Source organism: Oryzias melastigma, linkage group LG14 (assembly GCF_002922805.2).
Source record: "Oryzias melastigma strain HK-1 linkage group LG14, ASM292280v2, whole genome shotgun sequence".
In the NCBI taxonomy this organism is placed as follows: Eukaryota; Metazoa; Chordata; class Actinopteri; order Beloniformes; family Adrianichthyidae; genus Oryzias; species Oryzias melastigma.
The window spans coordinates 49,241-64,899 of record NC_050525.1 but is presented as its reverse complement, the minus strand read 5'-3'; the positions used below and the strand labels follow the sequence as shown (position 1 = coordinate 64,899).

At 40.4% G+C, this 15,659-nt stretch overlaps 1 protein-coding gene across 4 annotated transcripts in view; it reads left to right on the top strand.

Moving 5' to 3' along the window:
* Window positions 1-7,980, top strand: part of LOC112142445 — a 46,146-nt gene extending 38,166 nt beyond the window's left edge. For all 4 annotated transcript variants that reach the window (XM_036215178.1, XM_036215177.1, XM_024265834.2 and 1 more), the window contains 5 exons: window positions 2,889-2,917; window positions 4,906-4,926; window positions 5,007-5,417; window positions 5,533-5,766; window positions 7,412-7,980. In XM_036215178.1, coding sequence (XP_036071071.1) covers window positions 2,889-2,917; window positions 4,906-4,926; window positions 5,007-5,417; window positions 5,533-5,766; window positions 7,412-7,693 — 977 coding nt within the window. In that variant the 3' untranslated portion in view covers window positions 7,694-7,980. The remainder of the gene's footprint in view (window positions 1-2,888; window positions 2,918-4,905; window positions 4,927-5,006; window positions 5,418-5,532; window positions 5,767-7,411) is intronic.
* The last annotated feature ends 7,679 nt before the right edge of the window (window positions 7,981-15,659 follow it).

Here is a 15,659-nt window from a genome sequence, read left to right as displayed (position 1 = left end):
TATATCCTTAAACAGAGGAAACCAGGTCAGCTCCTTGGTACACTTGGTATTTCTTAATGCCAACTGTTGTGAATAAAAGTCTTCTCTTTATTGGTTTTGCTCATTTTAACTTGTATTTTGGGTTGTGGTTGCAGTGTTTTGTGTTTTTTTCACTTCAAATGCGTTAAAAGAAAAAGCTTAAAATCTATAGAGTTAAAAATTGAAAAAAATGAAATATTATTAGCTAGTTCTTTTTTTATTTGTTTTATGCATTTATGCTAAATATTTGTTTTTAGTATCAAATAGTTAATTTAGTCAATTGTCAAAATTTATATAGAGATTACAATTTCTTTTTTTCTATTGTGTTCTTAAAAAACCTAGTAATAAATTTACAAGAAAAAAAGTAATAGGTTTATGAGAAAAAAGTCATAAATTTACGAGAAAGAACCAAAGTTCAGATGGAAGCATCACTAAGACTTTACAGAAGAGGAGAACTTCTCATTTGTGGAAGAAGAAATGACTGGAAGTGGACAGCCGCAGGATACTGATGGCTTCATCAACGGTATCTGCAGAGATCCTGCAAAATAAATTAAATACTAAATAGTAGATCAAACAAAGGAACTTCCAAACATTTGTAACGTTTAAACAATCACCTTACCTTTTGAAATTCAAAAGGCTTTGACAGTTGGGCCTGTCTGCTGCTGCACACAGTGTTTAGGACTGTAGGCCCAACTTGACTTTAAATCTTGCAAATTAATTTGATTTAAAATAATTAATTTACAAGAAAAGAAAACACATTTACAAGATTTAAAGTTGTAATTTTACAAGAAAAAAAAAATCATAAATTTACGTCTTTAAGTCTTGACATTTTTCTTTTATTTTTTTGGTGGCCCTGATACTCTGTTGAAGTTTCCAATGATTCTTTGGTTAAAAAAAGATGGTGAATTTACACATTTGCTGTTCAAACACACAAGAAAGCGGGAGGTTAAGTAAGCGCCAACATTCCATGATTACCCTGTTACCCTTTTAAATAGGCCTTATATTTCTCACCAGCTGTCTGATTACATTCATTCCAGTTTCATTTAGTCTACTAATTTAGTCTACTAATCCAGTAAAAATACGAATTAAAAAGACATTAAGTGAGTGAGGCAGTATACATGCCTCAAAGCAGACTCAAACTGTGTCCAGAAAGAAATATTTTACATTGCTGATGATGAAATTGTATTGAAAGAAGTTAGGAAATACTGTAAACTCTATTATGGCTACCACAAACGATTACTTTAATAGTGGACTAATCACCAATTAATTTTTCCGATTATTCAACTGATCGGATCACGCATAAACTGGATCTAAAACACACATCTTAACCACCACTAGCTTTGAATTGTAAATAAGTGTTTAGGGTATATGATAACTGAAATTCAAGACAATTCAGACAATTTATTAAACCTTCAATAAATCATGCAGCTTCTTTCCTTCAGGCGCTAAAACAAGACTTCAGTCAAATGAGGTTGGCAATTTGAATCAACAGGAACAAACTAAATAAAAGCTCTCATTTCTTTCAAAAGCTTCAAAGCATATGTTTCATGAAAGATATATGAAGTATTTCAAAACATAAACAAAAAAATTTCTCACTGAGACCTATTTATCAAAGCAAAACATTAATGACATCTTTGAACTCAAGATATTCCTATACATTAAAAAAAACAACAACTCTGGATGCAGATAAAACAGAACAAAACATTGGGGTGATGTGACCCATAGAAAACGCCTTACCTCCGGTCCCAACAAAATGAAGTCAATTCAGTCGCCATTCTTCAGCGACTGAACCGTCGCTATCATTGGACCAGACGACGTCAGTAAGCAGTGATTGATCCGAGTTGGTCTGAGTCATCATCTCTTTCACCACCCAGGAGTGAGTTTGTTTAGAAAGCCAAACCCCTCCCACTTAAATTGGGCTTGAGTTGAGTTCAAACGTTTTGAACTTTCGAGGTGGGGCCAGTGGGCACTACATGCTCTTATTGAGGCATCTGATTGGCCAGTTTGTAACTTGAATAACCTGTGCTGAAGAAAATATATCCTGAAAAAGATAGATTTAGCAAGAACATGTTAAAAAGAGACTCTAGAGCAAAAATGGTTATTCTGATAAACAGAATTACTTTCTTTTTCTATAGAAAGTCAATTGAATTCGGGCTTCCTGGGACCAGCAGGTACTTCCTGTTTGGAATGCGAGGGGGGAGAGGATATTCTGTCCAGTTCTCTCTAGTTATTATCCATAGTCAGAACGTACTTCCTCTTGAGGTGCTCATGCATCGCAGTTAGCTGCCATTGAACACAAGTTCTGTGTCTGTCTTGCAGTTATTGCACTAGACTTTTCCTTTTTTTTTTTTTTTGTTTCCCACTCTTTCAAGCTCCGTTGGCGTATTGTTATGGTACCAGGGCCTTCCTATAACTTCTGTGACATCACTACTGAGCTGGATTAACACTACTGCACATGTGTGTCAAAGAGAATGGCAGATGGGGGATTAGAAAGCGTGCACCGTAGTTTTGAGATCAGGAGGAAACAAAAAATGACATGTTGACCATTTAATTTGTTGTCGACAATTTTAATAGTTGATGTAGTCATGACTAATCGACTAATTGTGGTAGCCCTAAACTCTATGATACTTCCATGTAGGAGCACAGAGATGTGGAGAGACAACTAGATAATCGTTTGAAAACTTCAAACACCATTAAGAGATTTGTCGTAGTTATTGCGGACAATCGCAATCAATGCAGCCAACATTAGTATAAACTTTACCACGCGATTATGGATGCAATTGATGCAATGGCTGGTCATTGTGAAGTATAAACTGGACATTTAGGTAAACATTGGAGAAACTCACTGACTTTTCTTTTTTTCTTCAAAGGTGATCTGAAGAGCCCTCAGCTTGATGAGGTAGGACTTCTAGAATTCACTTTCAGAGATCTCACAGGTCTCTCTCTCATAGGTTTAGAATCAGCTAAAGACCCACTCCCATGAAAAGGGTGTTTTTAATGTTCTTGTAGCACTTTTGTATATGACTGAAATTAAGATTTTAGAAATTTTAGATTTTAGAACTGCAGTTTTAGCACTACCAACTGATAAGTTGGGCCAAAGTTTTCCAGCTCCGCTCCAATTCTGATACATCCTATTGCACACAAATAGATCCATTAACGTCTTTATTTTCCTCGTCTGAGCTGGAATCTGGATCCAAACTGTAAAGCTGGATAATTACCATAGATTTTGCCATTTTTTAAAAGGTTTTGCTATGGTGATGTTAGGCTGGGGTTGTGAGGAGCTAAATTGCAGATCAGGGGTCACCAACCTTTTTGAAACTCAGAGCTACTTCATGGGTACTGAGTCATACGAAGGGCTACCATTTCGAAATAACAAATTTACTTAGTTTGAATTTAGTTATGCATTATTAATAATGATTAATGAAACTCCTCAATATTTTAATATTAAAGACACTGATTTCTCACCGTAATTATCAACAATGACAACGAGCTAGGAAACAGATATCAATATTTAGCACTTTATTCGTCTCAGTAATTGTTACATTTTCAGATGATCACTTACATTTCATAGGAAAAATGTCCCATTTTCACTATTTTGTACCATGCTTATCAGTTATGTAATGTTAAAGAAAAACATACATATTTGTAAACAAATCTTATCACATTTTGAACTAATGACCAAATCTGCAGCATTTTTAACAAAATGATGATCTTTGATCTGGAGTAGGTCAGGGGTCACCTAAACTTATCTAAAGTTCATGTATCATGAACATATTTTTAAGAACATTTTCGTTTTTAAACCTTTGTAAATGCAAGTGTAATTTTAAAAAATAGCAACAGAATAAAATGTAATTTTAGACGCAGCTCATAAGTGAGTTGTGCTATTTTTGAGAGCCCTGTGGGCAACTTGTGTGATCCTTGGGGGCAACATGGTGCCTGCTAGCAGCATGCGGACACCATGTTGTGACCCCTGTTTAGATGAAGGAATGCTGGGATATCAGCGTAGGGTTACTAACGGTTCCGCCCACAACTTAGAGGTACATTTTTGGTGAACTGCTGCCGCTCTGCAGAAAATATGTCTTACAACACGACAGAGGCTTTTTGATTTTGGTTAAAAGCGCCAAAATTATAAAACACCACAGGGAACACGTTTGCAATAAAAGAAAAATATAGTTGGAGTGGGACTTTAAAGCTAAAGGAAATGTGTTTGGAGAGGCATCAAAGTGATCACATGACTCCCTGTGTTTAAATAAAAATATCAATTAATCTCTCATCTGTAACACATCACTCAAAGTGTGAAATTGAAATGTTCTTTGTGATTTTGTTTTCATCATTTGATTTCATTTGTGTAGCCAAAGAGCATGTTTTTAAAAATGAACCCCTTTAGTGTCAGTCACACTGACGTGATGCACAAGCTGCAGAAAAACTGTGACTTTGTCTTCTACAGTCCTTTTTAAAAAGTTCATGCTTCAACAAAAAGTCATCACTTACATTTAAATGTAAACTTTTGTGCTTCCGAGCGCACCCACGTAAAGAAAAGCCCTTCTCCTCGAGTGCAATGTGGTTCACCCTCGCAGTGGAGGGATACAGAGCTCCCTACAGCAAAGGCTGATCCTTTAAAACATTGTTTTAGGCACCCCTTTCACTACAAATGCCTCAACAAATGGAAGGGTAGGAGGAAAGAGAATTATTCGGATTGGGCCAAAGTTTCAGGTTTGAGAAGGGGAAGCTGATGTTTTTACAGAGGAACATACTCTGTTTGAAGCTTAAAATCTTCAGTTTAGCTTTTAATTGACTGGTTATGCTTTCATGTCAGCTGTCATGAGGCTTTTCTGTTTTAAGTTGAGTAAAAAGAATCTAAATACATTTGTAATCCCTTCTTTCCAGGTGCAACCATCGTCCTCCTGGGTAAAACAAATTCTTTAATTTCCTTCTTTTTCTGAGCTCTTCCTTTGGTCTTAATGCATTTAAAATCTGGGTTTGTGCAGAGGAAACCGATCGCAGAGCTACAGAATGGCGTTGATCTCAGTCAGAAAATCGTTGTGGGAAAAGTTGTGGAGAAATTTGTCCTGCGTTCATGTGAAGCCAACACCAAGGAAAAGTTCTGCTTGGCAATCGCTGATGACAGCGGCTGCATCGAAGTGATGGTGTACGGAGAAAAGGCATTTCATTTTTTTAAAAAGGGTCACTTCTACAACTTCAGAAACGTGATCGTGGAGGAAAACATGATATTCACCACAAAAAGCAAGACTTCAAGGGCAGGTAAGCTTGATGTTCCTAAAAAGCTGGAGCTGAAGGCTCGGATGCTGACTCATGGACAGGATCCAGCTGTCTCCATCGACGAGATCAAACTTTTGGATAAGAAGAAGAGAGTCAGTGTAGAAGGAACTGTGACAGAGGTACTTTTTTATATTTTTTTTAATTAATTTTCATTTTTCAATCAGTTCCTCTGTGGTCTTTTGGCTACTACAATCTGTTGTTTTTCAATCCCTTTATCTTGTTTTCATTTTCCAGATTGGGAAAATTGAGTCAGTTGTGATAAAGAAAAACCAAACCGAAAAAAATATACAAAAGTTTAAACTTGAAGACAGCACCGACTCAATCGACCTCACTTTGTGGGGTAAAAAAAACATCCAGCACCTCAAAGGTGTTTCTGTGGGAGACACGGTCAAGGTGACCAACGTGATGACCAATCACTACCGTGGCACCGTCTCACTGAACTCCACAGACTCCACTAGAATCTTCAAGGTAGCGTTCTGCATGAATCATGCTTCCTTTCTTTAGTCCAAGGATTTGTCTGAGTTCTTATTCGTTCCTGACTTGGAACCACAAGCTAAAGTTTGTTTTCCTTAGAAAGAAAGATTTCTGGTTTTTATTAGGGATGTCCCGATCAATTTTTTTTGGGCCCGATCCGATTCCGAGTCCTTCAATTTTGTGTATTTGCCGATACCGAGTCCCGATCCGATACTTTTGAAACACATTTAAAACATAAACAAATTTAATAAACACATTTTTTTTGTCCCTTATTTATATTTCATTTACCTTCTTTTATCATTAAAAACTTAAATTGAACACTTCTGTGAAGTAGCTTTAATGAACAAGTAAAAATAGAGCAAATATAAACTAGGGAAATAAAGGTGGAATAAAAATTGTCTTATTATATAAGTGATAATTAGTCACATGAGAAAGTTTAGTGACTTTAGCTTTAACATCTTTAGAGCTATTGAACATTTTTGACTAAATATGATTCCTGTCGTCATGTAAAATTCTTAAAAATAAATTATGACTGATGTTTTAGCATGAATTTGATGAGTGTTTATGACTAGCTGATATTAATATTAGTTTCCATTTATTATTTTTTATTTATTTATTTTTTTAAAGATTAAGTTATTCTTTTTTAAGTTCTTAAGACATCACATTTTCGGTTTTATTACCACAGTAGTTAATTTTCTTAACTTTTATTTCTCTGTCAGAGAAATAAAACATGCATATCAAAGGACAGCTCGGGTCCTAAGGAGTTAAATCACGGCGCTAGCATGTAGCAGTTAGCACAGTTAGCAGCTGCTGTGTAGCCGTCTGTCTGTCTGCAGCACGAAGAGCTTCACATTAAAAAGAAACAGAAATTCTGTCTTTTTTCAGACAGAGCATCGATCTTGGCCTCCAGTCCATTCAATTTATCAGTCTGAGTCTGTACATCTCTTTGTGTCTCAGCGCAAAGCACTCCCAGTCCGCCTTTGTCTGAGAGCCACTTCGCCACGTTCCGGTACATCCAGGTTCCACCAGTTTCAATCAGCAGAAAGCTGGATACCAGTAATCCAATGATGTAAACATCTTCAACATCTTCCAGAGAGAGTTGCAACAGGCAGAAAATTCTCCATTTGCCCCAAGGATCCAGCCGCAGACGTGCCCCCTGGGCAGGTAGGATCCGCTTTCCCACCTCGCATGGTGGAGAAAGTTTGGTCAATCGCATTCGCAGCTCAGCAGATCAGATCCATGTTTCTTGAAAGTGAGAAAAACTGAGAGTAGTTACAGAAAGACTGGGGAGACGAGACAAAGAGCCTTGTTGAGAGATAGACAAAGGAGCTCAGAGAAAAGCGTCCGCTCTTGGTGAGTGCCGGAAGGAGTATAGAGGAGTATTTATCTGGAATAATAAGCTTGAAATATAGAGCGCTGATCATAGTAAGATTAAATGAAATGTCCGATCCTGATCGGGGGACAAAGTCTGATTTCTATCAAGTCATCAATCACGTGATTAAGCCACATTTCTGATCACTTGATCGGATCGGGACATCCCTAGTTTTTATTGTTTGAGGCTCCAAACTTACTTTTTTCCAGGAGAAAACTGTTTTCTGTCCACGTTACTGAATGAAATCTCTGCTTGCTTCTGTTCCAGTTGAAATGCGCCACCCTCCAGATTGTCCAATTGGAAATCATCGGCATTAAAAAAGCAAGGAAGCTGCAGACGGAGCTTGAAGCTGTTAGAGACGAGGTGGCTCAAACTTTCTCCGTGAAGTCTGCTGTCCTTGCAGAAGCTCTGGGGATCCAGCAGGGAACTGACTTTGAGGACAGGCTTCTGGAGAAAATCCCTTGTTCGGTAAAAGCTGAAATAGAAGGAGACAAAATCCTGAAGCTCTCAGCCATACAGAATGAGGAACGAGTTCAGATGAGGATGTAACCTAAATCTGGCTCCCTTGAGCTCAGCGCTTTGGCCTCAGCTCTCCCAAAACAATGTTGCTTCCTCTGTGAATGAAATGTGGGTTGGACGTGAAGATTGACATCTGCTGCATCTCGCCTGTTTAGGCTTATCTTGACTTCAGCATAAGGATGTTACGATTCTTCAAGAATCGCTAAAAAAACAATTCAAACTCGTCAACATGATCATCGATTCAGAAAAGCAAAAAATTGGTTTGTCACGGTCTGTGCTTAAATTTAGAAAATGCAGAGTAAATCACACTTCATGCAGTCTCGCTGTCGATGTGTCGTGGACAAGCTGCGTAGTGTTATGGCTGCTGATGTGCTTATTTTCTGTTTGGTCAAGATTCCAATCCCTTTGTTTTGAATTTCTATTTTCACCAGGACACTAATCATTAAAACGTACACGGTAAAAGCCTAACCCACCCTTCACACACACATACCTCCCCCCCTTAACACATACACCCATGACCCCACACACAATGAATACTTAAAAGGAAAAAGAAAAAACTTGTAAAATAAACGTAAGGCTTGGAAATATCGCCACGGCGCCCACCCAGACCGGGACAGCAACGGAGTCCACTCCACAGCTGTGAGGCTGCAGTGTAGAACTCCAGCCGCCCCTGAAAGGGCGAGAACCACGGCAACGACCCCAGACCAAGCAGACAAGCCCTGATATGATAGATCCACACAGGAAACACTGGGGGTAAAATGACAGTAAGATAATAAATTTAAATACATAAAATGCATTTAAAATAAATAATATTTGAAATTGAGATTAAATACATAAAATATTAAATAAAATCCATAAAGAAAACAAATAATAAAATAAATAAATGAATAAAAACTAGTAGAATAAATAGGCAGATATATCAACTAAAAGCAGAATTAAAAAGCTGACTCTTGAGCCTCTTCTTAAAAACCTCTACGGTCTCTGCGGCTCTGAGACTCTCCGGCAGGCTGCTCCAGAGGCGAGGACCATAATGATGAAACGAAGCCTCACCATGAGTTTTGGTCCTCACCTTAGGAACAACTAACAGGCAGGTGCCAGAAGACCTCAGGGTCCGCGAGGGTTCATACTTTAAAAGAAAGTCACTTAAATAAGAAGGCCCAAGACCATAAAAACATTTATAAACCATTAAAAGAATCTTAAAATCAATCCTGAAACGCACAGGGAGCCAATGCAGCGATTTTAAAACTGGTGTAATGTGTTGCCGCCCCCTGGTCCTCGTCAGAACTCGTCCCGCTGAGTTCTGAAGAAGTAGATTTGACAGAGACTTTTGAGGTAAACCAGAGAGCAGGGCATTACAATAATCTAAACGACTAAAAATAAAAGCATGCATCAGCACCTCTGTGCTGGCAAGAGAGAGGAAGAGGTGGACTCTGGCAATGTTTTTAAGATGATAAAATCCTGTCTTTTTTAAAACCCTTCCGCTCTCCTTGGCTTGTTTACATTAAAAGTCAGTACCACTAAGATCAAGCAGCACCAGAACAGAAAGTTTCTGTGAGTCTAAGTTAATTCTAACTCTGGCTCATCCCCTTCTGGTGGACAGTCTGGAGATGGCAGAACCCCCTATGGCTGCAGCCCCGGAGCGCTGCACTGATGGATCCCCCCCTCCCTCATACCTTGTCCTAACAGCTCATATCACTTGTAGCATTCTCGTTTTGTGTTTCCTCTTGTATAGCGGGGTCTTTTTTTTCTACATCTTTCTAGACCAGAGTACAAATGTGTTCTTTTTCTTTTTTTTTGCCACCGCTGATCCCCTTATGTACTTTGCCTCCCCCCATCTCCCCTTCTTAAAACATGTAATTTCGTTGTAATGTACTTGTACTGTTACAACGACAATAAATCCTGATTCTGAACTTAAAGGAGACTGTTTTATGTTAATTGTTTATTCTTCCATTTGTGTGTCTTTGGAACTATAGATGAAAATTACAGTTGCAAAAAAGTATGTGAACCCTTCAGGATTACTTGGTTTTCTGCATGAATTTGTCATAAAATATATTCTGATCTTCTTTTAAATCACATCACCAGATAAACACGGTCTTCTTAACCAGGGGGGAAAGTAGATATTTTGTTATGCCACCCCCCAACACGATCCAAGACCTTTGACACTGTGGTATTTTTGACAGCCAAGCGTTCAATTCTTTGCAAAGATTCATTCATATTATTAATATTGTGGCGTTCCGCCTCTAATTCTTTTACCGGAACGCCGCTCTGGCTTACTTTCACCCCTGAATACAACACAAAAATGTACGTTTTTATGTTTTATTGTGCAAAACATGTAAAATATTCAAAGTGTGGAATGGAAGAAACGTGAGCCCTAACTTTTCCTTTAGCTAAATTAAGTTAGGAATCAACCATCCTGGAATTCAGTCAAGGTGATGAGATTGGATGTGTTGGTTAAAGCTGCCCTGCCTTATAAAAACACATCAGCTTTGAGTTTGCTACTTTCAAGAAGCTTTGCCTGATGTGAACCTTACCTCACACAAAGGAGCTCTCAGAAGATCGACGATCAAGAATTGAGTTGTATGAAGCTGGAAAGTGTTACTAAAGTATCTGTAAAGCTGTTGGTGTCCGTGTGTCCACCGTAAGGCAAACCGTCCACAAATGGAGAAAGTTTTAGCACTGCTGTTACTCTCCTCAGAAATGGTCGTTGTATCACTGAACTGAAACAGTTCTGCTCAGAGGAATGGTCCAGAAGTCCTGCCGAGAGCCGACCGTTGTTCAGGTCTGATCTCTAACTACGGGAGACTTTTTTTTAAATTATTGCTGCCAAAGGAGGGTCAACCAGGTATTAAATTGGAAGATACACTTTTTTTTTTCTACCATACACTTTGAATGTTTCAACATTTAGGTAAAAATGCAAGAACTTAATTTTTTTGTACTGCATTAGTTTAGGAACAGTGTTTATCTGATGATGTGACTTGGACTGCTTTGCTACAGTGCGGACGTACACTTCTTTGCTCTCCCTTCTGTTTTTTTTTTTGCTGATTAGTTTTTCGTTTTAATCACACCAGCAATAACTTTTGAATATGTTTAAACTATCAGGTCAAATTTTGTTTTCTTTTTTTTTTTACTCTAAACAAAAGGATTTTTTCCTGCATTCCTCTTAAAACATTTTATCTTAAGCGCTTCATGTACGTGGCCTTCACACAGCTGAAGCCTGACATACGGAGCAGCAGCTAACACAAGGCTAACTAGCAACAAGATGCCTTCCCTTTCCACAAAGGTTTACCAAGACCTTCTGGAGAAGATTATAGCGCTGGAAACAAAGGTTCGCCACATAGAAGTGAATGTGGAGGTAAATGGACTTTATGGTAACTGTAAGTATCACCAAAAGGTTATAAAAGGGCTGAAAGGTGGCTAGAAGGAAATGTTGAAGAGGACCAAGAGCCATGACCAGACCTTGGATCATGTTTGGCTTCAGAAGGATCTAAATCCAGGTCAAAGACACGAGAGTCAAATAGCTCATCGCTGTCATGTGCACAGTCAATCAAAAGAGTAGAAGCAGCAGCCGATGCAGCAGCATCCCAAGAAATTTTAACTGTCATTGAAGAACAAGAAAGACAAGCCATCAAACTACAAAAACTTGAAGTTGAAAATTTAATGAGACAACAAGCAATGGAGGAACAGCGCAGAAAAATAGAACGTTTGGAAGAGATTAAAAAGCTTAATGCTGCCAAAGACAGAGTGAAGATCTATGAGGCTTAAAACTGCGAAAGCTACAGTTCGAAAAGCAGCAGCAAGCTGGCAGGTGAACATAATGAAATTCCCATCACACCACTTATACTCTTTCAAGCTTCAAATACAGCACAAGTTTTAAATGCTACAAGCCCTGCATTTGTTCCACATGCTAACACAGTACCAGTAATCACGAGTCCAGCATTCCAAGCATCAAGTCCACCACTTGCTTCCATAGCCTCTACAGCAGCCCCTACAGCTGTCACACAACTTCAGCAAAATTCTGATTTGGTGGGCATCTTAGCAGAAGCTATATGCGCCAATCGACTTCCAACTCCAGAACCTGCAGTATTCACTGGAGACCCTTTAAAGTTTAAAGACTGGCAGTTGTCGTTCGAAACATTAATCGAAAGAAAAAATATTCCTAAAAACGAAAGGCTGTACTACCTCAGAAAGTATGTTGGTGGATCTGCAAAAAAGGCAGTCGAAGGATTTCTCCTACTAGGCACCGACGAAGCTTAAGACTCAGCTTGGCATTTGTTGGAAAAGCGATTTGGAAATCCATTCAATATAGGAAAATGTTTTTGAGACAAGCTCCACAGCTGGCCGAAAATAAACTCCAAGGATGGATGTGAATTACGAGAATTTGCAGACTTCCTTAAAAGTTGTGAAGCAGCAATGCCACCTATCAAGACTCTGGAAGTTCTTAACGATTGTATGGAGAATCAAAGGATACTGTTAAAACTACCAGATTGGCTTGTGTCAAGATGGAATCGCAAAGCTAAGGAAATAAGAGAAATGAGTGGTGATTATCCAGTGTTCCAGACATTTGTGGAATTTATATCAGCTGAAGCAGACTTGGCTTGTGACCCTATAACTTCAATATAAGCACTCAAAGGTTTGGAATCAGAAAACACCAAACACAGAAAAACGCAAGTCATTCAAGCCAAAACTCTGACAACAAGTTTAAGTGACTCAAGTTCCAATGCCCCAACGTGCATATTGTTTACAGAGAAAACTGTACAAGATCGCGTCAAGTTTGTAAAAACAGAGAAACTTTGCTTTGGATGTTTAATGATAAGGACATCACTCCAAGAAGTGCGACAAAAGAAGCACATGTCACAAGTGTCACAGGAAACATCCAACATGTTTGCACGATGACAAGTTCACAGAACGTAAAAGAACAGTTTCTGTGAAAATTGAAGGTGAGTCTCAACCAAAGATTGATGTTCAAGAAAGGATACATCCAAAAGACAAAGACATACCTGTAACTGCAACAACCAATAGAGTTACCCAGGAAACTGTTAGTACTTTGACATCGTCAATATTGCTAGTCTGGGTCTCATCTACAAATTACCCAGACAAAGAAGTACTCATGTACGCTCTTCTTGACTTACAGAGCGACACATCTTTCATCTTAGATGAAGTAGCCCAAGAACTTGAGACAGACAAAAGCAAAGCCAGTCTACGGCTATCAACAATGTCGGCCAAGCTAACGGTTATCCCATGTGAGAAGTTGTTAAACCTTCAAGTAAGAGGATACCAGAGCAAGCAGAGAATTGCTTTGCCACCAATCTTCACAAGAGAATTCATCCCAGCAAACAAGTCGCACATCCCAACGTCTGAAGCTGCGTTAAAGTGGCCACATCTCGAAAAATTAGCCGATAGCATTAAGATTAAGATTAAGAAAACCTTTATTAGTCCCACAATGGGGAAATTGCAATATGCAACAGCGCAGGTACAGAAATAGGTGAGAGGATAAAAATAAAATAAAATATACATTATAAAGAGCTAAGACGATGGAATACCCTTAAATTATAAGAAGAGCTAAGCAGTAAGATGCAATATACAATGAATAAACAGTAATGTATAGCATATTGACAGTTATTGCACAGGTAAGTGTAGGTAGGTATGTACAGGTATATACAGCTATGTCACAGTCAAGTGGTTCAGTAATTAGGGGTAATAAATATTGTTGTTACAGAGTTACAGATATTGCACATGGTGATCACAATTGTTGGTTGTACAGTCTGACAGCCGCAGGAAGGAAAGATCTCCTGAATCTCTCCTTCACACACCGAGGGGGGGGGCAGCCTGCCACTGAAGCTGCTCTCCAGGGCAGACAGAGTGTCCTGCATGGGGTGGGACTCATTGTCCAGCATTGACGTCAGTCTCTGCAGGACCCTCCTGTCACCCACCTCCCGCACTAAGTCCAGAGAGCTGCCCAGGACAGAGCTGGACTTCCTGATGACTCTGTCCAGCTTCTTCCTGTCCCTCTCTGTGATGCTGCTGTTCCAGCAGACCACACCGTACAGGATGACTGAGGACACCACAGAGTCGTAGAAGGTCTTCAGGAGTGGCCCTCTTACTCCAAAGGACCACAGTCTCCTCAGGAGGTAGAGCCTGCTCTGACCCTTCCTGTACAGTGCGTCTGTGTTGTGAGTCCAGTCCAGTTTGTTGTTGAGGTGAACACCCAGGTACTTGTAGGAGTCCACCTGCTCAATGTCCATCCCCTGGATGATCACCGGTGGAGGGGTAGCAGAGTGTTTGCGGAAGTCCACCACCATCTCCTTGGTTTTCCCTGCGTTGATCAGGAGGTGGTTTAACTGACACCAGTCCACAAAGTTCTGCGTCAGTCCTCTGTAGTCCACGTCGTTGTCGTCCCTGATGAGACCGACGATCGCAGTGTCGTCAGAGAACTTCTGCAGCACGCAGCCGTCCGTGTTGTGCCTGAAGTCAGCCGTGTATAGGGTGAAGAGGAAGGGGGAAAGGACCGTTCCCTGAGGGACACCTGTGCTGCAGGTGACCAGGTCCGACACACAGTTCCGGGCTCTCACAAACTGGGGTCGGTTTGTGAGGTAGTCCTGGATCCATCCTGACAGCAGATGGTCCACCCCTGTGTCCTCCAGTTTGTCCTTCAGGATCGCCGGCTTGATAGTGTTGAAAGCACTGGAAAAATCAAAGAACATGATTCTCACAGTGCTGCCGGGCTTCTCCAGGTGAGAGAGAGCTTGATGTAGCAGGAAGATGACTGCATCCTCCACTCCAACGTTGGGCCTGTAGGCAAACTGCAGGGGGTCCATGGAGGGGCCCACTGTGGAGCGGAGGTGACTCAGGACCAGCCTCTTCAGTGTCTTCATCAGGTGGGATGTCAAAGCCACCGGTCTGTAGCTGCTCAGGTCTTTGGGGTGCGGTGTTTTGGGCACAGGTACCACACAGGAGGTCTTCCAGAGCTGTGGTACAACCCCCAGCTTGAGGCTCAGGTTGAAGACGTGCTCCATAACTCCACACAGTTTGTCTGCGCAGGACTTAAGGAGCCTGGAGCTGATCCCATCAGGCCCAGCAGATTTCCTAGTCTTTGTCTTCCTCAGTTCAGTTCTCACCTTGGCTGCTGTGAAGGACCAGGGTGGGGGTGGGGGCTGAGGGAGTCCATGAGGGTGTGAAGTGGCTGGGTGGTTAGCATAGACTGTATATAAGAATGGACTGAGCAAGCAATGAGGTCCCCCATTGGAAATGCATTACTTCCTCTCCTCGCGAAAGTAGGCCGCCGCTTTCACCGTCACTTCCTGAAACGGATACCGCCATTTGCAAACAATCTCCAGCGATTGGTCTGAGTCATAGCTGAGTCATGGAATCTACAGGAAGTACTGTCGCCAATCAGGAGTGAGTTTACTGCAACCGTCCTCCTCTTTCCACGCCTCGACCACGTGACCGCGGATGTAAACAGCTTCTACTTTAATAACGGCGGAGAATCGTACAAGTCATTGTTGAAGTCTTTGAGGGAGAACCATTCCAACATTTGATTCTGTCAGCGGTCCTTTGGGATTTACTTACATTTATTCCTTTTTGTCGAGATAAAGGGAGCATTTGGGTGACGCCGTGCCTGCCGTCCCCTCGCGCGCGGGCCGCAGCGGCCACGTTACAGTCTGATCAGATGCACGTGAGAAGCGCGTTCAGCGGTATTTAAAATAAATAACCATCCTAACAAGTGAACAGCTGGATCTTTTTTCTGTTTGAAAACACAACCAGGTTCCTAGTTTGTCTCGCGCTCCCCAGACGGCTGTGTCTAATTCAGGCTGAAGCTGGAAAAGTGCGGCGAAGATGAATCTTTGGTTGGTGATTTTATGCGCATACATGCAACTTAGATTTCATAAGCTACAATCAAAACAGTGAAAAAAAGAAAAACGAACGTTAAACAAACATAAAGTCCAAAGCACATAACCTCAGAGTGAAATCTATTTCTACAGAGTAAATCCTCATCTAA